The sequence below is a fragment of the Bombus terrestris genome, chromosome 7 (assembly GCF_910591885.1).
Source record: "Bombus terrestris chromosome 7, iyBomTerr1.2, whole genome shotgun sequence".
NCBI lineage: Eukaryota > Metazoa > Arthropoda > Insecta > Hymenoptera > Apidae > Bombus > Bombus terrestris.
This window is the reverse complement of record NC_063275.1, coordinates 17,394,973-17,422,954: the sequence shown is the minus strand read 5'-3', so window position 1 is coordinate 17,422,954 and position 27,982 is coordinate 17,394,973. Positions and strand designations below refer to the sequence as shown.

Genomic DNA, 27,982 nt, shown 5'->3' with positions numbered 1-27,982 from the left:
TTATCCGTCTTTTACGGCCACTCGTTGGCTGTCGCTCTTTTTCGTATTCCTCATGGGAGATGAAAGTAGAGGATGCCTGTTTTTTCGTCGCACCGACTACCACATAAATATCGACAAATATATGTATATTGTTCCTTTCCTTCTGACACCTCCCAGAATATTTGTTCACCGTCTATTCATCTTTCGTCAATTTCATACCATCTACTTGACTTTTTATTTTTACGTATCTTAGTTTCACGCGTGTTACGCGAGTGATATTTGTGAGAGATCAGAGTTATTAACTATTAAGCTGTATCACGTAGGTACCGATCAACTCCACAGAATGAGAATTACAAAGAAGCAATGATATGAAAATATCGTTCTTCAAAATTCGCCTGAGAATTTACGATTCTTTGTGCTAATCATGTACTTGGGTACAACAAAAGCTCGCACTTGGTCAATTTGGCTTCTAAAAGACTCGATCATGTTCCTGTTTCAGTGAAAATTAACATGAACTTTGTCAAAAGCGCTTGAATGTTTTTAGTAATAGCAAAAAATATATATATCCGAAATCTACAGCTTTAACATATTTGGTGCATTCGGTGTCAATTATGAGTTGCTGCCGTTTAAACGGTAAAAGCTCTACGTTTTATGATCGTTGCACGAATTGCAATGGCATGTTCTCGAAACGTTGTATGAACGTCGTTAACCGATTACGTTAAATTGGTGTGTAAGGACTCGTTGAAACTAGTGCAACTTTATTCTCGTTCGACGAATACCTTCGTGGAACGCGTTGAAAGCGTTTTAAGCGGATTAAATCGAATTAGAATACGCCACCGCGGAATTTGACTCCGGGTTTCATCGCGAGCCCTGCAAAGCTCATCTGTCTTTGTTAATTTCACCAATCAAGGCCGGACAATGGATCGATTGCATCCAGATAGTACAAATACGTACAATGGGACATCTCAACAGGCGAACCCTTTGTCGATGAAAGTCTGTTACATTGTTCGATGGCCGGCCTTTTGAATACTCCGTACGCGAAAGCAATGACCAACGTAACCAGTGGAACGCAAACTGGAACGTGTGATTATCGATCTGCTAAAAATTCGCGTTTTGCGCTTATTTCGAAAACCTGAACCTGAATTACCTGATTGCGTGTAAACGAGTTAATCATCCATATCGAAACTGTGGAATTAGTTATTCCACGTTTCTCTTCTCTTATTTTTTAAAGTCCGTTATTCCGATCCAATGAATGCTTTGAGTGCAATTACTAAATTTCCAGCTCCGTGTCATATAAAATATAACAAAATTTTCTATTCTTTTTACGATTAATATTTAAATTGGTGTAACAGAAAATTCGGTAAGATGTTAAGCCTATGTTGTACATCGCCCGCGGTTCAGCGGAAGAACTTGCACGGAACCGTGTAATTAATTATATTCATGTAACGCACGCACACGTATGACGTACGTTGGTGTCAGCTATGTGTGTATGCATGCGTGCACACGAACGTTTTGTAACTTGTCCCGCACAGAAACGCGTCTGTTCAGCTTGTTCTACGAGTGAGCGGCGAGTCCTGGCAACTTCATGCTCACCCGCTATACTTTCCAAAGGGTAACTAGGATGAGTATCATGACGCGTTTAAATATCCCACCAACCTAATTACAGGAAGTAGATCTATTTTCCAAATGTTAGTTCGTTGCTCTGTTTTCTCCGGTCATGTTAGTTCGGCATTCCGATTCATTATAGACTGTAACGTGATTTCGTTGTTTGTGTAGTATCTTCGACCTAGTCTTATACAAAATGCTCGTACGGTGAATAGAGTAACGGTTTAACCAACGTCACGACTAATGCTATTCTATCGCCGGCATTAGAGTTATAAATCCGATGTTGGTTACAGAAGGCGGCATAGTCCACTCGGGATAATCCTGTAATCGCGTGGTACGAATGAATTTAAGGCGGAGATCCGTATAAGCCCTCATTATAATGTCTTTTTACTAGTTTACGTAAAAGGATATGAAAGTCGACGCGGTTGAACGTTTCCTCTGGCCATTTTTATAGGCACGAAGGGGCAGAATTTAAAAGACATAAGCGCCTTGAACAAAGATAAATAGCTGAGCAGTGGGCGTTCTTACTTTGTGAAACGCGAAATGTCTCCTTTATAATCCTTCATAGATTTATACAAATTTACAAAAATACTTAAATGCGTACGTAATGTACCGAAGGTACAATAGTACTTCATTTATTTTAACTCCACTTAATTGAAGGAAATTTTAGTCAATGTCCGATCAGTTGAACTACTACCGATTGAATTCACCCGTCTGAATACTAAATCTCATTATGTGAACGATAAATTATAAGTAACAAGTATCCCTTTCTTCCTCCTGCCTGTTCTTTCTTCTTTTTAGTTTCGCTCCTCCTCTCGCGCGCACACTCATACAGTTTCCAAAGATATATGCAACTATGCGGTCATCTTCGATGCGATCGTATTGCACCGGCTATGGTATGCACACGCTTGGTAAAACTTTCTCAGACCACCTACGTTGAAATCGTACTACAGTACCTTAAATTAGAATAATTAAACATATGTATTTTAATAAGAATCAATTTTATTCTTTATTGAGAAGGTCCTGCGTTTACATGTTTGTTTTATGAATAAAACGTTCGATATCTTGCGTATAACTGACCATTCGTTAAGACTAAAAAGCAAAATTACATTGGTAGGTGGAGATCTCTGTTTGAACACTACTTGATAGACCACCTAGGGTTAGGGTTAAGCAGATCGTATCTTTCATCCCCCGTCTTTGATCATTTTTTTCTTTCAACTACAATATTGCATCCAACGAGCTAATCAGTTCGTTCTGACCTATGTTGAACCCGATCGTTAACAGAAGCGGCGGGATAATCGCTGCAGATAACCATATTCCGGTTTTGCGGCTAATTGAACTGCTGATTGATGTATTATCTTCCGGACGAATCGTTGCGCAGCCCGATTGCCATTTGATCGGTTTCATCAACGGGTCGAGGCAGCGTTCGCCGAGCGAAGAAAATATTTTTAACCTTTCTACGTTTACGCAAACTACGCGGCGTTGCGCCGTACCGCGTTCGTCCAGAAACACTTCATTAGCATCCGCTTATTTACAGTAAAAATAATATCGTCGAGATACTTTGATCGTAGTTGTGGAAATAACGAGAATCTGACGTATACCTGTCAACGTAATGACGATTCAACCAATCAGTGCCGAAAATGTCAATTCGTATACAGCGATAGGACGACCAACTTCAAATATAATTCGTCACATCTACAGGAAGTATTAATATCACCACGAAATTACCAAAGCTTTCGGTAATCCATATAATACTATTCGACTGAACTAAAATTACAATAAAGTTTGCGCAAGTGCAAAGATATATTACTACAAAAATATTAGTTGAGACTTATGAATTTGATTGATTTTTAGTTGGTTTTTGTTTGTTTACTTAAATTATTAGAAAGTGGAGCTGCTTGTTACGGCAACTCCTTTAATCCTTGGAACTAATTTCTTGGAAAGGGGCTCTGACGTAATACGTAAATACGTCAGGTATTCGTATCTCACTCGCATTCAACGAAGAAGAGAGAAACGCGTGTACCTTTCTCAATAACTGGACAACCAGGTAAGTTCCGAAAATAAACGAATCGAATTCTCCTTGTCACACAAAAGTTTTAATATCAAACTCAACCTCATTGAACTAGGAATCTCCATCAAACAAGACGTCATTTTCCCATTTCTCTGTACAGCAGGGTCCATAACAATTTCCCAACGACTTTACCTTTCTCTAACGCCAACTCCCGACCAGGGAAAAACTGCGAGCCGTATTGTCGGGCCACTCGTGATGCTTGTTTCGCAGCCACTTTCGCGAAGCGTCTCTCGAGCGGTTCGTCTCGCGAGAGAAGCATTGAATCGGAGAAGGGAGCGGCAGCCCATCCCCTCGGGGGTGTGCACACGGACAGGAAAAGAGAAGAAGGAGCAACGCGCGCGGCGAAGGAGGGCCGTACTTTGCATTTTTATTGGCACATTACGTCCGCCGCTCCTCGCCACTGTAAGCAAGCGTCAAAACCGTCTTCCGGCGATCGCGGGTACGTGCCGACTGAAGTGGCAGGATGATTCCACCGACCGAGTCTTATTGGAAATTTCACCGATAACTCGGTGCTCCATTAAGGGACGGCCACGGCGGCGACCGGGAATCGCGCGGGCTCCTGCATTCGATGCACGAATTAATGGATCGACATGCTTGCTCACGTCTGATGGATTCGCTTACCTGTAGATTGCTGCGGTAAGATAGGGGAAAATTGGATCGACTGCAACGATTCCCTCTCGCGATTCGTCTTTTCCGTGTAGTAAGTAAGAGAGAGGTAGTGTCAGAGTTTTCTCGTGGAAGTCGAGATCGCCGATGGAAGCGGTTAATTGGCCGGTGATCGGTCGATGTGGATAGAGTTGCGGTTATCGAGGGTTTTATTGTTAAATGATTGGGGTAATCTGAGGAGGAGAGAGGAGGAAGGTTAAAAAAGAACAGGTGGATGTTAGAGTTTCGCTCGAATAAACTGTTGAATATTCAACGAGATTTCACAAGAATAGCGGCATATTGTTATATTTGACGAAGAAAGTATTTTAGAATACATATAAAAAAATACGTACACGTACACGTATTTACAAGTCTTCAGAACTCGATCCAGTTTAAATAACGAATCCCGTAAAGACAAAAAGTTCTTCTACCTCCACTTCTAGTTTATTCACAATTACATGCCATTCTTTATATCTCTTCTCCTCCCTTTCTCTAGTATTATTTGCAACCATATCCAGCAACTGACTACAAAAATGGAAAAGATAAACAGAAAATGACATTTGTTGCCCGGCATAAAGTACAGATATCTTAACCAGTGCACGATACTATGAATTTACCATTTAATACGCAGCTCTCCTGGCTGACGTTTTATTAAGCCGCGCCGTTCGTTTCGCGGACACGCGGCTACAAGTAATTTCGATCCGAAATAGCAGGATCAACGCGGAGAGAAATGTTTGCTCTTCGCTAGACTTGACGAGTAATTTACTGTCACAACTTACCGGGACACAATAACGCGCGTTTTGCTCGCGAAGGATTAATTATACCGGGCCGTATTACGTCCAGGTGGACGTCCGACGTGTCTGTAAACGACAGCCGTCGTATTTTCATTTCGCCGAACCTAACGATGCGACCGCAGCAACGCCACGGATCGCGCGCCGGTTATATGAAATATCGTTCGCGTTTCATTCGCGTGTCCCGCGAATCATCGAGATTCAAAGATCGCGCGCGTCGATCCTACATCACGAAAAATGTTACTGACCCACGGTAAAATGAAAATTCAATCGATTGATTAGAAACCTGTGAATAAATCGATTAAAAAGAAATTGAACGAGTTTCGAATTTTATGGTCTCGGGATTTCATCGGGATCCGTGCGAGCGTGTCATCGTAAAATTTGAATCGCTCACCGTTTAAAATATACAAATGCCGACAATTTAAACTTTTGCTTGGTGAAATTTGTGGAGCGCTGTTGAATTAATTTAACAAATGTGACCATAATTCCCTATAATAAACACGAAATGTAACTCACGTAATTGATGTTTTTCCTACAATTTTTATATGCAATCAACAAGTAATTATACACAAATATTACAATATTTGTGAGGATTGACTCGTATAACCGTATCGTTAAACTTGCTCATTTCTTTCTGCAAATTCTATTGTTTAGCTGAGACGATGTCCTCGAAAGGACCGTGTGATTCCTACCGTGTCTCTTACATCCAGTGACACGTGGAACGATAAGCGATCGTTGCTATCCAGACAGAAGGACATATTATCTATCGCGGGTCTTGCGCGAAGGTAGGTGTACTCAGGGAGAAACGAGAGAAGCGTAGAGGCGACAGAGAGTCCCCGAATGCAATGCGATGCCTATCGATCGGCCGCCATGTGTGAAATAACTCACACAAATAACGCACACGCCGATCCGCATACAGCCATGTACACGCCGCCACCCTTGACAGAAATGTTCTTTCTTGCGAGCTCGAATATTCCGGCAGACAAGGCCAACCACGCGGCTGACGGGAGAGGATGAGTGGTAAGAGGAAGTAGAAGTAACGCGCGTGTAACGGCGCACTCGGTGGTCGAGCCGGATTTTTATCCAGGATCCGACGATCATCTCATTGATGAATACGCAGTTTTCATGAATACCATATGAGGTTTGTCAGGACGTGTATCTTCGGTACGGCGCGACATTCGATACGATCTCGCGCGAAGATCGGAACGTCGAGCCGTTTCGTCTTTCGCGAGGGGATTTGCACCCAGACATCTTCGAAACCGTGACGAAAATTTGATCGTCGCATATTATTTATGACTTACGAGACTGAGATGAGAAAATAACGGCTGGCTTCGGGCAGAAACATAGTCAAGACAGGGATCGATCCCGAGCCTGTTTTATTTCATTTCGATCGTGTGCTGCGTGGTTAAGGTCTTCGTGGTTTCGGTCTGTCTTCGATCGATTATCAGAAACTATTTTTACGATGCGATAATCTCTATCGAAAAGCCCACAATTTGCGTTTCTTATTTTTTGTAGATCGCTTAGGAAACGAAGAGCTGAAAGATGAATCACAGTTGTAGTCTTGAAATTCGAAGAGTATCGTCACATTTTTCGATAATTATTTTACAGTGATTGTTCTACTGTACCATGAAATTTTATTTATTTATATTGTATATATTTTTCTATATAAAAAAAAATCAAACGTATACTTCTGGTTCGCCTTTTGCCTCATTTTAAGTAAGTTCCGCGTCAACTTTGCCGGCGAAGGGATTAGCGCATCGCGGTCGTTATAAAAGCCGCGAACCGATTTCATTTTATCGCGACGCTGTCATCGGCGAATTACCGCGTAAACCGGCCGGCCGGCGGACCGCCGCTCGAGTGGATATTACGCTGGATCTGCAATAACTGTAAGCGTTTCGGGATTTATATCGTTTCATCCTCATGTAACCACCATATTGGCCGCTGCTTCAGAGCTGCTAAGCCCCTTACCATTCGCCCCGCGCCGAACAATATCCGGCTAACTTATATTCGAAATGTTGCAGCTCACCGTTGCCCTCCCGCCCTTCCCGATCCGCTCACTGCCTCTCTTCTGACCAGCGCCGATCGACTCGAGCCAGTCCGCTGGCCCTGCCGATGCACTGAAAATATTGTAACCGGTTCCCACTTTTCTCTCATTCAATATCAGCCTTGTTATTTACGATATGTATTATCCGGTAAGAAATATGACAATCGCTGCCGCTTGTCGCGGTAGATTACCGGCCTCGAGAAGTCGTTGCAGAACGGATGCTCTCTCCGATGAGGCCACGTGATACACTAGTTTTGTTCCTTAAACGTCTTATCGAGTTATTGCGGTTTAAGGAACGGAAGTACATTAGGAATCGAAGTAGAATTGACTGTCATCTTGGAATATTCTACTCTGTATTATATCGAGGAAGTTCTCCTTGTTACAGCATGGATATTGAAAACATAATTCTTAGAAATAGTCGTTTGAGAATGTATTCCTGCTACTTTGACGTTTATAGCAAACCTGTTAGGTAACCTTACCGATGAGTCCACTGATGAATAGATCCCGCGCGAAACGCATCCTTCGCCCTCTTTGCTTCCTCTAATATCGCAACGTCACGCGGTAATATAACATAATTGATTGATGATGCATAAATCTCAAATATACTCTAGCCACGCAAACTTAATATAATAATATCCCAGCGTTTCCTTAAATCCAAAGATTCCACAGAAATAAATCATCGTCTTCTGCGTCCATAGCAGTTTTTCCAGCCGAGACAGAATCACGAGGCATTTATAAAAGAAGACAAAGATCTTGCTAAGGTCCATTTAGATGATCGGCGGTTTCGCTTTGTAACAGGGGTGAAAATCGCGGTTTCCTTCGGAACGCGACGCATCTATGCTAAGAGGAACGGTAGCCAAGGTGAAAAGAGCCGACGGAGCGATCGTTGAATCACGGCCAGATTGTGGGATGAGAGGCAGGATTGGAAACGACCGGTTTTCGGTAGTCTGCCAGAGGTTTTCGTTGTACGCGAAACTCTTTCCTCCTTCCTCTGCCTTGTATCGTTCGGTATCTCCTTCACTCTCTGCGCTTTCTCGCCGCATTCATTCGTGTACATCGCTCACCCTCGTCCCTCCTTCTATCTCCTCGCAGTTCTGGCTTCATCCCTTTCGTCGCTTCTGTCCGCCTCCTCGCGAAACGATAAATTTCCCGGCTTTAAATCCCGGTCGCGGTACCCGAGCATCTCCACGACCGCGGCCACCGAACGATTCTACAATACACCATGAACGGACGTACAGCTTGTACCGACTTCGCGTGTCTTGTTTACCGGCCTGACGACATATTTATGAGGCTTACACATACTCCCGCCCCGATCCAATCTCGATATTCGCATCACCTCCCCTTCGCGCCATCTTCATTCTCCAAAACTCTAAACCATCTCGTTTTGCCTTCGATTCTTCGATACTGTTCTTCTTTCGTCGCGTTTCTGTCTCTTCTTTCGAGTTTTGATTTCTGGCTGAAGTCTAGTATTGTGCAGAGCTAGAAAAAGAGCAAATGGAAGGAATACGATTGATCGTAACAGCTTAGATTCACTTCGATTTTATACGAACTTTTAGCTGTAACATGTTATTTACTATTGTACGTTATACGATGCATGTGGCCTGATGAGTGAAGCAAGCGAAGTATATATCAGCAGCCTTCCTTATAGTTTCATATAATCTTGTATCAAGGGATTCTGTTGAATTCTGTTGCAATTTTCTCGGATCTGTGGTGTCTCAAAAGTTTTATGTAATGTGGGTTCATCTGGTAAGCGTCCAAGGTTTGTCGTTAGGAATAGTCATTAATTATGACATCGTTCACCCTCGTAGGGGAAAGGATAAGCAAATTAACGCGTCACATCCTGCATTTGGGACTCCCCTTCGGGATAAATTTATCGGGCTCTGGTGGAAGCTCCACCTCGACGACGCTGGACCAGCTTGGGGCGGAACTTCCTCGTATGCTCGTGTTCCGGTTCCGATAAGAGCCCGTGTCGCTTAATTAATTCTCAGCATCAATTTTCTTCCGACGTTTTCGAATATTTCCCTTTCTCGTAAAATCGTGAAACCTTTGTAACGCAGCCAGATGAAACTCTACTCCTTCACCTTCCAAAAGCAGTCGCGCTGTCACACCAAAATTATCGAATGAACTTAAAACTACCAAGACATTGTTTGAGGAATTAAAAAAACACGCTGGAGGTTGCCCGAAGCTACGCGTGGTCTGCATTTCGATTCACGTTATCGATCATCGCGGTAGAAGCTTGTAATGGGAAGTTTATTAGGGAGCCATAAATGAAATAGGCCGTCAGCGTGTCTCTTTGTACGCATCACAGACGCGGAGTCAATTCAAAACCCTGGTCACGAATCACGGCGTCTGTCCGCGTCGTGGATGGGAATCGACGCGTCGCGGTCGAACGCGCGAAATATACGAACGACGCGATCGATCTCTCCGGTAATTGACTGATTATCGGACCGAAGAAGTCTCCCTTTCAAAACCCAAGTTGCCAGACCCATGGCTTCCTGATACTACCGAGATCAACACCTTCTCGTCGAGCGTGAAACGTTCTGTGTGATAAGGTTTTCTCGAGCTATGTTACGAATCGTAAATTCGCGACGTTCGATTCTCTGGGGAAGAAGAAAAATCTGAAGTGTATTTATCTCGAGTAACTGCAACGATGGAAGATATGAAATTGAAAAGCCGTTTCTCGTCTTTAATTGCTTGAATTATTGCATGGAAAAGATACATCCAATCTTGATTTCCTAGTTCCAAGTTCATAACGAAGGTGAACAACTCAGTTCTTTTTTCAACATCGTCGTCAGCCTTTCTGAATATTTTAGGCGTTTTTGAAAGCACAAGAATACCATTATCGTAAAACAGAAAAGATACCGGTGCAAAAGGTCCTCTTAATATTACAGTACGTTAAATATACAAGACAAAAATGGTGTCTAGAGCATACTTTTACAACCTTCGATAAATAGTACGCTTTTTTCCGCTACTTTTTATTTGTCATTGATGTAACTCAAGTGCCTACAAGTATAGGGGACATTTTCCAATTTAGCTCAATCGCACGCAGCATTGAACGTACGTAAGAAGACAGTAGACTGCACGACCAGAACAGTCGAGCGGCGATTATTCTGTCGTTGCATCCAGTTTTCTCGTTTCGTTCTTCCAAATTTCATCGGGTTTACAATGACAGCACCGGCGGTAGGAATTGATTTGGGAACAACCTATTCGTGTGTCGGCGTATTTCTCAATGGAAAAGTCGAGATCGTCGCTAATGACCAAGGAAATCGCACTACACCGAGCTACGTGGCGTTTACCGAAGCGGAGAGGTTAATCGGTGATGCAGCCAAGAATCAAGTAGCTATGAATCCCACGAACACGATCTTTGGTAGGGTTATAATTCGATGATCGTGTCAAAGTTTAATTCCTAATCACAGACTTCCTTATTTTTGACATTACTGTTACCGATAGTCTACGGATGGATTTCTTGATAATTGTATTCATTAAAATACTGTATTATGATACATAAAAGCCACAGATAGAAATCACTATAAATTACCTTTCACAAATTTCAAATCTTAAAATTTGTTCAATTCTCCGGAATTTAGATTGTAATAATGAAATTACGATAAACCAAATTTCTTCTAAAAGACTACTGATTTGTATTTGAGGATTGAAACGAAGCTAAGCAAAATGTTCCATCTTCTAAAAAGAAAAAAAAAAAAATAAGAAAACAAAATTAAGAGATACTTCTTGAATTCGGACGTAAAATCAAAACGTAGAGCATTACGCGAGCAGAATTTTTGATAATCACGCTGGCAAGGTCCGTCGACTTGGCAGCGTAGCTAGGATCCCAAGAATCACCGTCATTTCCGGGTTTCTGGGCTGGCTTCCGGCGCAGTAGCTGGTCCGCGAAAAGAAACGCGACCGGAAACCAGTTCAACGTCGAGAACGCTCTCGTTTCGTGGCTGCCAAATCGACTTACCGTTCCGAGATCTATAGTCGTTCAGCGGACGAGGTCGAAATTCGCCCACGATAAGTTCGCTCGTTTCGCCACGATAAGAGCGTGATCGTGATCGTTGCGTCTCTCGATCATGCGCTGAATTCGCGGCCAATTATGCGATCGCTGCCAGAAATCCTCGAATCGATGACTAAGGGAAGCGTAAATGAAATCGTCCGACAGATGCGAAGAGGCTGATTGGCAGACGTTACGATGATCCATCAGTCCAAGCTGACATGAAACAGTGGCCGTTCACCGTAGTTAACGACGGAGGAAAACCGAAAATCCGAGTTCGGTACAAGGTGAGTTGGCTAACGTTTAACGGGACCTGACGTCCAACCGCGTGAACATCCACAGTTAGACAAGGAATTTAATTAGAAACGTTTGACTTTGTTCTGTGTACGGTATCAATGTTGCTTTATGGATGTTGGCCTACATTTCGAACAATCAGTATCTTATCAAACTGTAAACTCATCCTTTGTAAGCTGGCATATTTTCCTACATTCTTAAGGATTGACGTTCAATCATAAATTTTTCACTTTTCCGAGCTTTCAAGGAAACTGGAACGATTCTTGGATACTTATCGGTATTTCTATGGTATCATGTTCGTTCGTTCAGGTTCGTTATGTCAATTATTCCGAACCTTTTTTAATAAAAATAAACATCAAATCTAAAATTCCATTTGGCTCTAGGGAAGAGTAGGCCATCTTTCAAACGAAACCTAAGAAATTAAACGTTTCGGAGGAATTTATAACACACTCTCGCTCTTCTCTATGATCAATTCTATCCCGAGTTGCTATATCGATTCTAGGGTGAGACGAAGTCCTTCTTTCCCGAAGAGATCTCGTCGATGGTTTTGACGAAAATGAAGGAAACGGCGGAAGCTTATTTAGGAAAGTCCGTCACGAACGCCGTGATTACGGTACCAGCGTACTTCAACGATTCCCAGCGACAGGCTACCAAGGACGCCGGTACTATCTCCGGCTTGAATGTCCTGAGGATCATTAACGAGCCGACTGCCGCAGCTATTGCTTACGGCCTCGACAAAAAGGGCCGCGGTGAAAGGAACGTTCTGATCTTCGATCTCGGCGGCGGTACTTTCGACGTATCGATACTGACTATCAACGACGGCATATTCGAAGTAAGTTTCGTCTATGCACGGACCGCGAACCGCATTCCTCCGCGAAGGAACTTCCTTTTTCCTACTGCCGTTGGAACCCTCTCGGGACGGAGCTACGTGCTTTTCCACGCTGTGAGAAACAAGTCCAAGGAAAGTTTTTAAATAAAAGCACCGTTCCTTATGGTTTAATGCGAAAGCTACGTAGAACGAATAAATGCCAGCAACTAAGTCTTCTGACTCAGCAATTTTACTGCCAAAAGAGAGTAATGCTGCAGCGTGATGTTTCGTTATTATCTTCTGTTAATCTGACGATTTTAGTAATGATTTGATTAAGTCAGTACCTTGAGTATCGAATAGAATAATTTCTACGTCGAGAGTTTTAACGCTTTAACGTCTGCTGATTTGTTGCTATCTTTCTGCATGGCTCGAGTAAACGAGAATTTTTTTAATTTCATCGCATGATATTAAATTCCTCTGTGCTTCAAGATCACTGACCGCCAACGTGTTAAGACTCGTAGGATTTTTTTACTTTCTTGTAGAAACGTGAGTTTCTCTGACTCAACATAATTTTTACTCGCTCTAGTTTTAAACACAGTAGCACAAGAATGCTTTGAAAGAGCGATTATAAAGTTACGACGGTTTTGACAGTAAATATTCAGATTATCAGGTATCGCGTTAAAATCGAAATTTCTGGAAATATCGAGGTTAATTGTAAAGTTACGACAGATATCCAACAATAAAATTAATATTACCAGAAGAGTAGAGAACTTGCATTCTAGAATAGAATACGCATATAATTTCAGGTGAAGGCCACTGCCGGTGACACCCACCTGGGTGGCGAGGACTTCGACAGTCGCATGGTGACACACTTCACACAAGAGTTCTCAAGAAAGTTTAAGAAGGATCTGGCGACGAACAAACGAGCTGTTCGTCGGTTGAGAACAGCGTGCGAACGCGCCAAGAGAACCTTGTCCTCATCGACGCAAGCCAACATCGAAATCGATTCCCTGCTCGATGGCATCGACTTTTACACGTCCATCACGCGCGCTCGCTTCGAAGAGCTCAACCAAGATCTCTTCAAGTGTACGTTACAGCCAGTTGAGGAAGCTCTGCGCGACGCCAAGATGGACAAATCTCAGATTCACGACATCGTGCTCGTCGGTGGCTCGACTAGAATTCCACGAATCCAGAGGTTCCTTCAGGTTGCTTTCATTCTTTATTTATTTACGGGATAACCCTTTCATACATAAAAGATAGCATATAGGCAGGAACAAGTATTCACTGTTGGCGAGCAACGCCCTCTGAGCCAACGTTTGACGCGACGCGGTGTGTCGGTTCTTTAAAACGAAGTTAGGGTGATACAGGGCAGGTTCGATAATGAAACGCATTAAAATTCGATTACATTTCCTAGCGGAGCGACCCCAGTGTTTTAAGGGTTCGAAACGCAGGACGAGGGTACGGTCGCGAACAATATAGGGAGGGGGAGGGGGGTCGACGCCCCCAGAACGAACGTTACAAAATTAATGAGCTCTATGACAAAGTCAACACCCGCGTTTTTCGACCCTGCGCGTAGTCACCGCGTTACCGGTACCATTAAACGTACAGCCTGCTCGAATATATTTATGGTGTTTGACGGCACGAAGGGCTTCGACTTTTATCGTTCGGACACCAATAATCGTAATTGAATTAGAGTACTTTGGAGGCCATTGCGATCGTTGCGATAAATTCTAATATGACTGCGTTCGCAATTTATTGTCCTTTCCAATAGAGACTGATTAACGTAATGTAACGATCGAGCTTGATGCGACGAAATTAGAAAATCTTTAAATAAACTAATAGAATATGTGAATATCCTTCTGCATATTTGAACTTACTAAGTACTGTGGCGTCTGTTATTCTTCGACTCCTAAAGTTATTTATTCTTCCAGACCATTAAATACTTTAACGACTTTATCTTTGTAATTACTAAACTGATGCAAATGTTTCTAGGAATAAGTCTTCACTTTCATCTTCTGAGTTACATATCTCATCGCGATAATTTACTTACTATTCTAGATTTAAGTACACATTAGAGATTGATTCTGGTATTAAGAAAAAAGAGATTTTTTAAACAAACAAACGAGATCCCAATCCCTTTTCCTTCCATTGACAGGACTTTTTTAATGGAAAGGACCTTAACAAATCGATAAATGCGGACGAGGCTGTGGCGTACGGGGCGGCAGTGCAGGCGGCCATATTGCAGGGTGACAAGTCCGAAGCCGTACAGGATCTGCTGCTCCTGGACGTGACTCCGTTGTCCCTCGGGATAGAGACCGCCGGTGGCGTGATGACCGCTCTCATCAAACGCAACACCACGATCCCGACCAAGCAGACGCAAACTTTCACTACCTACTCGGACAATCAACCGAGCGTCCTGATCCAGGTTTACGAGGGGGAGAGAGCAATGACCAAGGACAACAACCTCCTGGGAAAATTCGAGCTTTCTGGGATTCCGCCGGCGCATCGAGGCATACCGCAAATCGAAGTGTGTCTTTTCATAGAAACTTCAAATTAATTATTGAATCCTTTTCTCAGGACCGTTAAACGTTCGCAATTAACGCATAAATCAATGATTACCAGTATCGACAATTAAAGCAGAGAAGCTGACTACTAGCTCCCATAACGATAAATCGCAAGATCGCTAATAAACGTTTCGTAGACTGGAAAAACCAGAGATAAGAAAACAATTCCAATAGAGTATCAGCGGTGCTGGTACGTAGCGAGACGCAGCAATTGCGTCGAAAAAGGAAATCCTTGGCAAGGATATACACAAATCCGTCGAGAGGACGAGGGTTAGGGTTACGACTGGACAGGGTTGAGAGATCCTTTCCAGACGATTCCGTGCCTCGAGATTTCTTTTCTGCCTGTTGCCACCAGTGTACGAGTCGGATGGAACTCTATTGGAATTGTCAGGCTGTCCGGATAAGTATCGGAACGGAAAGCAGACGCGGAGGTGGAAGGACTCGAAGGAATGGAGATGGCGTCTGGACCGCGCGATGTCGAACAAAACAACGGAGAAAGTGTCGTTTTTCTTTCTTTTCTTCTTCTTTCAGATTTCTTCCATTCTTTTGCTTCCCAGGTGACCTTCGACATCGACGCGAACGGTATCTTGAACGTGTCTGCCGTGGAGAAATCAACGAACAAGGAGAACAAGATAACGATAACCAACGACAAGGGACGACTCAGCAAGGAGGACATAGAACGAATGGTGAACGAAGCGGAAAGATACCACGCGGAAGACCAATCGCAGAAGGAGAGAATCGCGGCGAAGAACAACCTCGAGTCGTATTGCTTTAACGTAAAGAATTCCATCGAGGATGAGAATATCAAGGCGAAGATTGCGGAAGGAGACCGGAAACTCATAGCTAACAAGTGCAATGAAATCATCAAGTGGCTCGATATCAATACTTCCGCCACTAAGGAGCAGTTCGAGAATAAATTAAAAGATGCTGAAAAAGTATGTTTTCTTTTTAATATGTTCTTATTACATATTTTATATTATATCTGTGGAGGGAGATATGTTTTTCTTCTTTTTTCCTTTTTGAATAATGAATTCAACAGGCGCTATTGTAATCGAATCGTGATACGAATTTAGTGAACCTGTTGAAGTTTTTGCTTTATTATCTTCTGCAGGTCCTTTAATTATCTACTAACGATACGAACGAATAGTAGCTTTCTACCTAACCGACTAATAATATATTTCCTTGAAAGTCCCATTATTATAGTTTATTCATAATTAGCACGTAGTTGTCGTTGTTCTAATTTATAAATAAAACATGTTAATTTTTCAGGTTTGTAAACCGATTTTTACCAAATTTTACAACAGCACAGGATACGGGCAAAATTATAGCTCTTCGGCCAATCCAACGATAGAGGAAATAGACTGACTGGATATTTACCCTCGGTAGGTTATACCGCGTGCCGCCGGTGCTTTGATAAAACTTTTCACGCGATATTTAAAATTCGTTGTTCATATTTTTCGCACGACTCTATATTAAACGAGCTTAATTCCGAACGATCAAAATATTTGTGAACCCAAGACAATTGAACGCTTGTAAGCAATTAAAACAGTTCACAAGGTTGAATCATAAAATAAACGGCTCCACGTTAATTTCCAACGCATTATTTATTGCAAGCGAGTTTGGGAAAGGTAGTTATCGTAATGATTTCGTAATACATTCGAGATATGCGATAATATTGTCAGACTAACACAACGACCTAGCGTCGCCGCTTACGTGTACGGTACGCACGTATCAATGTGTATACAGCGTGTAAACTGTTTCATCAAACGGGTCCTTCTCGCATCACGTTAAAAATTAATATTGTTTATGCATGTAAAGAATATGTACACAAAAGGGGGAAGGGAGACACTATTAAATATTTAATGAACTTAGCGTACAGGTAAATATAGCCTACGCATTAATGGAACGTTTCTTCTCGTAAAAAATAGATTATGCAGAGCACCATGGTTTCTTCATCATATTAATCATCAACGTCTTCCGTTTTTCTCTTTTTTTCCATTTTCTACTTTTTGTTTTTTTATCTTCGAATTAACTGAATTTCTTATATACAATTTTCCGTATCGTTGTCGCGAATCACCGCGATGAATCGCGACGCTGTAACGCTGTTTGCAAGCACATTACGAAATGTGGCTAATTCCCGAGTCGGACGGGCGCCGAGATTACAGTGTCAGCGCCTTATCAGCGCGGTATCTTGCGAACAATCGAGAAACAAACGAGGAACAGAAACTGACTATAATGTTGTCGCAAAATTTTATGCCCTGTGCTCAGTCTTTCACGCGCGTTACAATTTACTTTTTGTTCGTTCTTCTCGTTCCGCGCGAAACGGTTCGATCGGCTGATCACTTTCTAATTTACGATCCTTTCCAATTTGTACTGAGATATTAGGTTAATCCGTACCAGTTTTTACATTAAGTGGAATTCCAGTGAATTCAACTATTTCATGATATTCGATCGTTAGAAATTAAGTTACAACAGATAGTAGATTTGACGATCCGAAAGTGTTACAGATTCAGCAGCTCGTAGTTTCGAGCATTGCGAAATCGAAATAGATCGTTTGGTATTCCACCTTCATCTCTGTTTTCGCTCTAGTGCCGCTAAGTAATTTAAAGCATTCCAATATACTCGTTTATTTCAATCACGGAATTATGCAATCGCGCCGCGAACCTTTCGCTGGGTCGAGTAACAGAAGACAGATTCCATCTCGGGATCTTTGAGTCTGTCAGTAAGTATCTCATTACCGAGCTCAAAAAACCGGAGGATCCTACGCTTCAAATTTTTGCCACGTCTTCTTCGTTCTCGAATTCGTCGTCGAGATCGAGGCTGATCGTTGCGACACGATTGTCGAAACGAAGAACGCAGGGTATGTACGCAAGAACGGGATGTAAAAAAAAAAAAAGAAAAATGGCTCAAAGGCGGGGAAAGGAGCGACGAACTGCTTGGAAAATGACCGAGGCATAAAATTTTTCGTAAGACCACCATGGAGGCTCGAAATTATTTATCTTTGATATGTTCGCTTTCGAGAGTCCTTGGTACGGTCGTACAGAAGTAAGTAAGATCACAAGCGTCATAGAGGCTCACGAGAGCCTCTGGGGTTAGAACAAAAACATAAAAAATAGTAATCGTTGTATATGTGAGCATGTATGTATGTATAATGGTTTCGAAAGTGTTTCGAATCCGAGTCTCGTGCATATTTACGCACCTGTATCATCGAATCATGTGTGTTGTGTTGTGTCGTGTGTTTCCTATGATATATCACTTAAACGCTAGCTTGTTTCATCTTTTATAATTATATACATGTTACAACGTCGCTAGGCATGCCTGTATTGTTCGGATATAGTATATCTGACGAGCACGTGACTCCTTACCCTTTATATCACATATCGTATATACGAAGGCACCAGAAGTAATTCTAGGTCAAGAATCATACCGCGGCTTGAGCGCCGCTCACATTATGCTAACCAGGTAATGGAAACATCCATAAGCTGTACACGTGTTTACTTTCAGTGGCGTTCGTCCAAACGTTGCCACGAATGGAATACGTCGAAACGTAAGAGCGACCCACTGCTCGAGCTTTTCTTCCGTCACGTTTTTAATTTATCATCGCCGAGAAAATAACGTGATTGCAATATATTAAAATTCCGACCACCCCAATATATCTAATACATAAATCACAAGAAAATTAACCGGAAGATACACTTGGATCGAATAACTTTGATCGTTAAAGATCTATTTCATATCACACAATTTTAAACGAAAGAAACGAAATTTTATTCCATTTCGTTGCCTTATCAACGAGTGTACCCATTCGTGGCGCCTACTTCGATACTTCATTCTTCATCTCGGCTCACGAACCACATGATACAATTAGTGCAAGTTTAGTAAAGACTAGCCATTCGAGGCCGTCTCTGGATCACGCTTGGATCTTAAATATCGTCCATCGTCGTGCGATAATTAATTTTACTTTCGCATAACATCACGATGAATCGATATAAAATTCTCGAATCGTGCAATTTTGCACCAACGAGAAGACGTCTCGATGATTAGTCCATCTAGGACTCCAAGGATATGTACAATGAACACGTGTGTTTCTTAAAAAAAAAAGAGAAGAAAGAAAAACGATTCCAAGCTACCAATACGCCTATTCGCTAGAGATATCACGTTCCATTCATCGATTCGAACACACGCGTAGCAGGATCGTTTACAAAATTCAACGTGTCGTTTGCAAAATACCATGGATCTGATCGCGTGTTCCTTCCTGTCGTAAAAAAATCGTATCATGCTCGAGGGAACACGCGTTTTCAGGTATAAACAGGCGTCTCTGGTGCGATCAGATCGCGATCGGGTTCGCGTTTGTTTTACGACTAGTCGATCGCTTCCCTCAGTGCGGCAAGCTGCTCCTCTCCAAGCTTCACTTTGTCCTGAATCTCACGGCCGTCCACGATCAGCTTCGCCTTCATGTTGATGAAGTGTTGATAATCCGCGAACTCTTCTTCGTTCAGGTACTTCGACAGAATTGTCGATACGTTCACACTGCGCTTGTCGATGTTGCTTTTTAGGATCTTCGCCTCTTCCAGTTGATCTATCAACTTGTCTCTTTTACTCTCCAGGATTTTCTGCGAATAAAAATAGAATGTTCTTTATTATCGTTCTTTGTTAAAAATTACTTGGAGTTTCCTAATTGCTGCAATATGTGGTAGAAGCTTATTAATTCATTGAGAAACAGTAGTTCATGTAACTGAAGTTTATTGATTTCCTCCTCTAGCTATGATTTCTCTTGGATTTCTATTTACTTTAAAGTTTTTACTAGAATTAATTTTTAACCATGTAATGAAACTTATTGCATAAGATCTCGTCGATAAATCAAGACGACTTTCTGCCTGGCACATGATTAATTGCACCTGCATTCTCCGTCCTTCCTGTTCAACAATTACAAATCGCCTTACGAAAGCACGTAACACCGCGAGTCGATGACAACGCAAGGACGCCGAGTAAAATTTCAATAAACGCGTATTCACTCCAACGCGGTCCGTGTTTATTTAAAATATCTTGCTTCGACGACAAATTATCGCTGTTTGCTTCGGTCAATCGACCTTGTATCCTACCCGTTTATCAATTTACGCGTACATTTCCAGAAAAAAACTAAATATTAATATCCGCGCATTTAATTAAACTATTACTCATTGTCTGTCGGTCCTTGTTCAGTAAAACTATTCACATAATAAATTAAATATAATATTTAAATTAAGAATTTACCCTTTCCGCGTGATCAGCCGGCATTCCGTACAGAGCATTCTCAGCTCGAGCCAATCTACCGCTCAGGCCAAGAAGAAGGCTCGTGATCTTGCCTACTTCCTCCACGTGGAGCCGATACTTGGAAGCTTCCGCTGGTCTCGCGACCGCGGTGATCCTCGTGGCCACTCGCGCTCCCAAAGCTTCGTTTACATCTCCCTCTTCTCGCACAGCTTCCTGTTCCGCTCTCAGAACCACCAGCTTCTTGTCCAGCCTCATCATCAGCTCTTCCTGCGAAGAAAATCGACAACGTTTCAAGGATTCGCCCTTTTCGACCGCATGACAGAACGCAACGGAAACAGACCGTTGTTCACGTCATTTTTAAGACAGCTTGATCAATGGGAAGATGCATTAGGCGACAGAGGATTAGAATCCTGATGACTTGATACGAAAGGGAAAGCAAGGTTTAAGAGAGTTGAAGGATGATTATATAGAAAAAAAAAGGAAGAGCTCGGTTCCGGGAATCGTTCGCATAAATTAATACATTCGCAGCTGGTAATTTTAAGGAAAGTTCCTGCGATTAAAGAACGAATAAGAATTTTAAGAATGTACTTTCAAATATCCCATGCCTTATACTAGTTACTGTTGTTAATTCGAGTAAACATATTCCCAGAGTTATTGATCATTGAACAGCTTTATGAAAAAGGGATCCATAAAACAAACCTTTGAATTAATCAAATTATTGGAATTTTAGTTCTAGTATTTTAAATTTGTAGCTATAATGGCTCTTAAAGAGCTGTGTTATGTTTGAAAACTAAATTATATATTGCCCATATTTCTCACAGAACTGTAACTCATTTTTCGTGGTCTTGGTCCAATTAGATAGGATTGATTTAATCATATTTCCAAAAAATCATTAAAAGCGTAATATTACGTTACCGACTACTGGGCGTATGAATACAACCAACTCTTTTCCATAAAAATTTCCTTACCTTTTTCTGCCTGAGATCAAGACTGTCGGTGGGAACGACAGGCGGCGACGAGTCTTCCTGCCGCGTCAACCCCTCGACGGTCACGTCACGCGTGTATCTTGTGAGGAATCTCGCCTTTCCTTCGGATGTGGTGAAGTAAGCCGATGTCGGGGACAGAGGACTCGTCAAGTCCGTCGATAATGGAGTGACCGGAGTAGAGGGTATCGTCTCGTGCCTGCAACAAGCATAGTTTCCATCTCTAAATCATTCGTTGGCGACTGGTCTTGATGTAATCCTGGCGATCACGGGCCACAAAAATCCTTGAGCAAAATTCGTGATCGTGGACGACACGGATTGCATCAGCCGGCAGCATGACTCACGATCGAATCGATCGGCACGTTTTGTACAATGGGGAACGTCGCACGGATGATTTACTGTGTCGATGCAAACGCATGTCTTGTCGCGCGGAACCACGTGGTTTCTCGTAATACGTTCTGCTCAGGGTTTGATGAATTTGAATTGTCGTGGCTCTCCGTTTGTTAAATGATGGATGGCCAAGTAGATAGAGCACGACTAAAATATTTAAATTGGATGCATTCTCTCGAGATACTACAATACTATACTATCGGAGAACCCCTCTAGTAGTAATTAACCGCTCGTCTTATAATACAATATCGGGCGACACACGTGATTAGAGTCAGGGTTAAGATTAAACGAAAACAAGTTTAATTTGAATTTTGAACAAGCAACAGTTCATCTTAATGTTATGCATGCTCCGATTCTTCTAAAAGCGTAGAATATATGCAAGTATATGATAGAAATAGCAAGGAAATGATATTAAGCGAATCTTTGGAGTTCTTTTCTATATCCGCTAGAAAAATCGCATGGCAAGGGGTTAGTCGTGTTATAAGAGCAATTTTATAAAAGAGGAGAAAGTGATAAAGAAAGGAAAGCGCGGTTTGTGGCAGTTCGAAGAGTAAGCACACCGATTAGCCGACTGTAACGCTCGACTCGGCTCGCTCGTTGAACTACAGGGAATTAATGAAAAGCGGAAGTGGATGCTGCAGCGAATATGACCACCATGCCGCGTTTACGCGCAGATCTTACGCGCCGCGCTTCAAGAAGCCACCCGTGACCGCTTTCGAAAGCGTTTCTGCTCCACCGGGGTGTGGTAGGAAGCTCTTTTGCTCGGGTTCTCCGTATAGTTAACGAAGCAAACGTTACAAAGTTGTACCGGTGCCTACGGGGAAACGTTAGTTAAGCGGAACGACTCTAGGGTGTATAGTTAGTTAGTTCGCTATGAACGGATCAGCGGATGTTCTTAAGTCGGCGATTAGTTCAGATTGTACGGGAGTAGGTATTGCGAAAGGGAACATGGGTTTTAATGTACTTCTCCGTATCTTTGGTCTCCATGTTGAACGTGTTCTTGTGGCGTGCAGATTGTGACGACAACCGCGTGCTAAGATCGAGCGAAACGATGTCACCGCTAGTCCGTGTGAGACTGGCGAACGAAATGATGCGTAGACCACCAAGTAGCTAACCTAACAATATCATTTATGGTTAGTTACGTAACCGCCTTGCGCCTCTAGTACTTTCTCCCGGCGCGTGCCAGCGAAAATATTGTCCTCGATTGGTCGGGTGGTTCCAGATTGGCGGGAAAGGGAAAAACTCGTTTCTCCATCGAAATTAATCAGTGACAACTTTAAAAGGCACCGAAGAACGTTCGTGGCTACCTTTACTAACTTAATTGCCGAAAAATATTTTTCACTTTCCTTTTACGAGAAGCAAAGTGTATGAAGATATTAAATTTTATTTCAAGATCTAATAGCCTTCCTGCATTCTTTGTATCATTTCCAAACCAATCATCTTCTTATCGTTAAGGAACTTTTAAAGTCCGAGCACGGTGTGTGACTTCAATTTTACGTTGAACATTAAAAATCATTTTATTTGCCAAAATAAGAAGAAAATTGGAACGTAAAAATTCGAGGATAATGACAGATTCATCGTCCCTTCTCGCGATCTCGTAAAACGTCTTCAAACAAGAGCACGAAAGAAGAAACGATAGATATATGGCGACTAGGAAATTATAAATCATACAAATAGCCCAGACAATTTATTCTGTGTCATCGATTCATACCTCCTCTTGAAAACGACAATTATATCCCGACGTTAATAGAGTTCGTTTAACGATGCCTGACTGGGAATCTCGCGGTCACGCCCACGTAAACGTCACTCGCCGTCCAATAAAGGTCCTTTCCATGAGCGACGACCTCTTTAGTCGAGGATCTTGTTTGCGGTGCAACGTGAAAAAGGGAAAACTCCTTGACACCGTTCCGCCGCGACCGAAGCGGGAAATTTTCTGAAATCGCGCGAATTGCCCCAATCGTGAAAATTTATAAGACTCGAGCGCGTTTTTGTAACTAGATCTGTATCTAATCACTGGGATCGGGGACACGGCTCGATTGATAATGCTGCATGGTCGAGGTGTTCGGTGAAAGTGGCAGTCGCAGGTTCGCTCATGGAACAACCTGTATGAAATATCGACGTGGCGTATCGTCTGGGACGATCGGTTAACATTTATGTAACGATAATGAGAGGAAACGGCGCGGATAGCTGAGAGAACATGCAAATGATAGTTTCAAAGCTATGGAAATTATAGGATTTTGCATGGTCGTTTCAATCGAACATCGCTCGCTATGAGTTTAAAGTAATAATCTATAAAGTGAAATGCGGGTTAAAAGTATCTTCTGAATTTCAATCTATCGTGAGGTATGCTTCTTTCTACGATTCGTGACTATTATCTCGGCACTATTATCAAGTTATTATTATAATTTGGAACGATAAACATACAAAATTTATATTATGTAGATTTAACATTTCGAACTTTAATCTACGGATCCTCGCGGTAATATTTCCAACGTCTAAACAAGGAACAAATAACATTCTTTTGTACAACACACGCGGGAATCTCCTTGATAACCAGTTTCCAAAGAGCCTCCAATTATTCGAATTACAATAATAATACTCACTTTTTCTCCTCGTCTCCGTTCTCGGAGCACGGGGTCGTCGGTTCCTCGAGGGAGAGTCGGCGCCTAGGTCGCGGTTGCAAGGTCGCTTCCACCCTGAATAAACCGGTAACATAGTCGGTAGGCTTTTTGTGCTCCGGCGCTGGAACTGATAAGAACAAATCGTTACATGGCTTGATCGTTTTGTTCAGCGAATTTCTGCACGCTTGGAATCCACGTGCGAGCATATACGTTGTACATGAACCAGGCTAAAGGCAATAACGACGCGTAATTGAATAATACGGTTGACCCGTCGATTGGTTTAACGCTTATTAAAATAAAAGGTCGACGGCCCCGCCAGTGGACTCCACCTCGTTGCAGATGACGCACGAGCGCATCAATGGACACGTGGTAGGTCTGTATGTAACTAGTAACTACAAACTAGCTTGCGTATCTTATCGGTGTGTCCGCGAGTGTCGTATAAATGGTAAAAATTTTGACAAGCCGATCAAAGTCGATGACACTAGCCAGGCTAAATTTGCTCGCGATAAGCCGTCGATGGAATAGGAGAATTACTAATATCGATGTCTGGCTGACTTTTATGCGACGTAATTGTCTCGAACACGGGTAATCCGGGATCAGCCTAAACCAGGGATCAAAGACCCAATGATGAAAGAATAAAATATGACAGATATAAAACATGTCTAAACATTTTACGTTCGACCGAAAGCTAACGGTATTCTTTAACGTTTCCCCCTCTCCTTCTTCTTTTTTTTTTTTTTTTTTTTTATCAATAAGCTATCGACGAGACCACAACTCACCTAGAAGAGGCACCAATTTGTCGTTCGGATTGAGCTGGCTCGCCAAATCCCTGCCCAGTTCCTCACATTCGATTTCTTCTGGTAGTTTCTTTCTGCACAGTGGAATTTCCTGAGTCTTGGTTGGTGTTTCGCACTCCGTTGGCTCCAAGATTTCGGTCTGCGAGGCTGCGTCACTGGTAGTAGTGTTCACTCGGAGCACAACTTCGGTACGTTGCACCAATGTCAGTCCCTCTATTCCTGGTTGAGGCGACATACACGGTGATACCGGAGGAGATGGTCTGTCTTCCTCGACTGGAGAATTCCTCGACGACGATGAAGAAGAAGCCTTCGACACGCTCGAGATCGAGGACGTCGAGGACCTTCCTCCGGATCTGGACTTACTGGACGAGGAAGATCTGTCTACTCTCAGCTCTATCTCGTTCGTTTGACTCGAACGGACAGGCGAGCTAGATCTGTTCGAGGAACCAGTGTTGTCCGTTTGTGTAGGACTGGAGACTTTTCTGTTGTTAGGTGAAGAATTCTCGCTCTTAGAAAAGCTGTTGGATAATATCCGTGGCGAAACACGAGGGTCTGACGATCTACCGGACGAAGAACTGGAACAGCTTCCAGATCGTCTCGGTACGGCGCCTCTCGAGCTGTCTCCTTCCATCTGATCCGGTGTTCTAGGAGGTGAATTGGTCGGGGCTGGAGGCCTTTCCGAAACGGCCGACGCCTCGATGGAGCTTCGAACTTCGTGACCTCGTGGCCAGCAACTGTCCGTCGTGATCGTCATTGTCGTGGATGCCGACGATGTCGTAATGCATGTAGTGATCGTGCTGGTCGACGTTGACGTAGCGTTCATTCTCTTCTCGTTACGCCGATTGAGCAGCTCGATGTTCTGCGAGGTCATTTCGATGGTAGCGCTACGCTCGCGGAAGAAATCCTCCTCGACAACCGCTGAGGGCGCGTCCATGCTTCGACTCTGTTTCTAATTGTAATTTATTCGATTAATCTTTCGTTAAAGTATAACAGAGACGAAAATTTTCAATAGAATTAAACATATATAGATTCTAAATATTTTTTCACAGATGATAGATTTTCTAACTAACTAATAAAAAAAGTAATTACTATGCTTTCTAGTTTATGCCTTTATGGGAAATTAAAATTTTTAAAGATGTACATACAAATAGCGTAATATGAAAACAATCTGGTAATTACTAAAATAAAATAAATACAGTAAAATTTTCTTCTCTACGTCCTTACTACTTCCCTACCACGTACCATAAGAAAACAGTAAGTACTACGAGTACTTCGAGGAAACACTACTCACTATAAGAAAGAATATATCAATAATGGCTGTGCTGTTCCACTGGGGTAACCTACTCCAGCGAGGATGTATCGGTACAATACGCGCTAAACGTCCGAAAAGAAATATTACCTCTCTGTTCTGAGGTAGGGGTTCGCAACTGGCCGCCAGCTTCCTGCGTTCGCGTTCCAGCTGTCGGTTCCTGTCGTTAAGGATCTCGACGCTCTGGGGCGACAGCCGTTCCCTACGTTGCTCATAATCGTGCCTTTTCTCTTGCTGCCTCTTCTCCTGATGATGATGATGATGGTGATGATGCTGATGTCGATCCTCCAGGTTATCGTTATTATTATTCTCGCTGGTTCGTGATCTCGCCTCACTTGACTGCAGTTTCTTGTTCAAATCGTGCGACAACTTTCCGATCACCTCCGCCGAGTGTTGTTGCTGTTGTTGTTGTTGCTGTTGCGCGGACCGTTCCTCCAGCCGATGATGAAGAGCGTCCACGCTGTGAGACTTGGAAAGCTCTGGCTGTTGCGAATGATGATTGTTGTGATGGTGATGGTGATGGGGCTGCAACGGATGATGAGGCGTGACGCGCAGAAGAACCGGATCGTCGTGATCCCGCGGCGGTGGCCAGTCCTCTAGGCGAGATGTCGGTGACATGGTTCTTTTGTAACTGCCCTCGGTGTCGGGCGCTCCTCGTTCTCGACGATACGCCAAGTAAGAGGCCTTCGATTGACTCCTAGAACGAGAAAATTGGATGCTTACGTTAGGAGATCCTGATGAAGTTAGATCGCAAAGACAGTTGTTCAGAAAGTCGTACTTCTTAAATTTTACTACGCACTTTCCGAACAGCTCAACTACTTATCGATAACTTACTTGATTGACTAGTTTCGTTGTGCAACTACAAAAACATACCCAAGGAGTTAGAACGAAAAACGAAGAGTAATTATTCGTCTAACGCTGGCTGTTTGAAAAGTTTACACCGTGTGATTTATAGGGTGATCGATTGCGAAGTAAGACAGTTAGCGTTATAGATTAGGGTCGATACAATCTTTAGGAATTTTTGAATTACATAACGATACGCATCGACCTAAATTCTTACGGTTTTCTTATCTTCATTTTTATTGCTGTAGGATATCTTGGCGAGGATGATCCATCGTCTAGCAAGACAAATACTGTTCTATATTACAATCGCGTCTTCGTCATTTGTTTGATCCGGCACCACGCCCGAAATTTCCGTTATTGCTCAGCTATCAAAAATAAACGGATGAAAATAGAGCATCGCGAGACAGGAAATACGCACATGGTAAGGTTCGAACGTAAATAGTTGCGCATCTGTTCACTTTGATCGTGCGACTTGGCGTACCTACGACTACAAGGTTAGGTTATACTTGAATTTCCAGTTCGCGCCTGGTTAGAGACAGGTTCGTTCGAATTTCGATGAGGTTTGTTCGTATGAACTCGCGTCTGATTATCCAGAAGGCGGCGTCTTTCTAACTGGACGCGATACACGTAGATGTTCGGAGAAAAAAGTGGACGATTCGTAAACACGCGATTTCCTCGAAATTTAGATTCCATGTTCTTTCTCGACCGTGTCACGATTTCTTGTTTGTACTTAGTTCAGACGCAAACGTTCGAGAGCAATTACGAGTGATAAACTTACGCATAATTGCTCTTTGAACTTTTAGATTCTTTTCGTGACCCGCGGAATTCTTTATTTCGATATCTTTAGCGACAGGGTCGCGAAATGGCAATAAGCTTGAAATATCAGGCAATTCAATAGAATGCAACGTTTATGTTCGGCTGAAGGGTCCGTTGCTAGTTATCCTATTAATACTCGATAGAAATTATCTGCGTACATATATTCATAAGCGTA

General features: G+C 42.6%; 2 protein-coding genes across 7 annotated transcripts in view; one reads left to right on the top strand and one right to left on the bottom strand.

Annotated features, from left to right (window-relative positions):
• Window positions 1-16,384, top strand: part of LOC100650203 (heat shock 70 kDa protein cognate 4) — a 57,978-nt gene extending 41,594 nt beyond the window's left edge. For 3 of the 5 annotated variants that reach the window (XM_048407631.1, XM_048407629.1, XM_048407628.1), the window contains 6 exons: window positions 11,298-11,416; window positions 11,926-12,255; window positions 13,038-13,436; window positions 14,387-14,758; window positions 15,353-15,730; window positions 16,065-16,384. In XM_048407631.1, coding sequence (XP_048263588.1) covers window positions 11,351-11,416; window positions 11,926-12,255; window positions 13,038-13,436; window positions 14,387-14,758; window positions 15,353-15,730; window positions 16,065-16,160 — 1,641 coding nt within the window. In that variant the 5' untranslated portion in view covers window positions 11,298-11,350 and the 3' untranslated portion in view covers window positions 16,161-16,384. Of the gene's footprint in view, window positions 1-9,208; window positions 10,503-11,297; window positions 11,417-11,925; window positions 12,256-13,037; window positions 13,437-14,386; window positions 14,759-15,352; window positions 15,731-16,064 lie in introns of those variants that run through there. The other 2 variants (XM_003396727.4, XM_020864034.2) reach the window with 2 other exon arrangements.
• Window positions 16,381-27,982, bottom strand: part of LOC100650079 — a 127,853-nt gene continuing 116,251 nt past the window's right edge. For both annotated transcript variants that reach the window (XM_048407627.1, XM_020864032.2), the window contains exons 8-13: window positions 26,239-26,845; window positions 24,822-25,788; window positions 24,025-24,169; window positions 21,017-21,230; window positions 20,049-20,315; window positions 16,381-19,408 (exon numbers count right to left, since the gene is read on the bottom strand). In XM_048407627.1, the coding sequence (XP_048263584.1) occupies window positions 19,157-19,408; window positions 20,049-20,315; window positions 21,017-21,230; window positions 24,025-24,169; window positions 24,822-25,788; window positions 26,239-26,845 (2,452 nt within the window). In that variant the 3' untranslated portion in view covers window positions 16,381-19,156. The remainder of the gene's footprint in view (window positions 19,409-20,048; window positions 20,316-21,016; window positions 21,231-24,024; window positions 24,170-24,821; window positions 25,789-26,238; window positions 26,846-27,982) is intronic.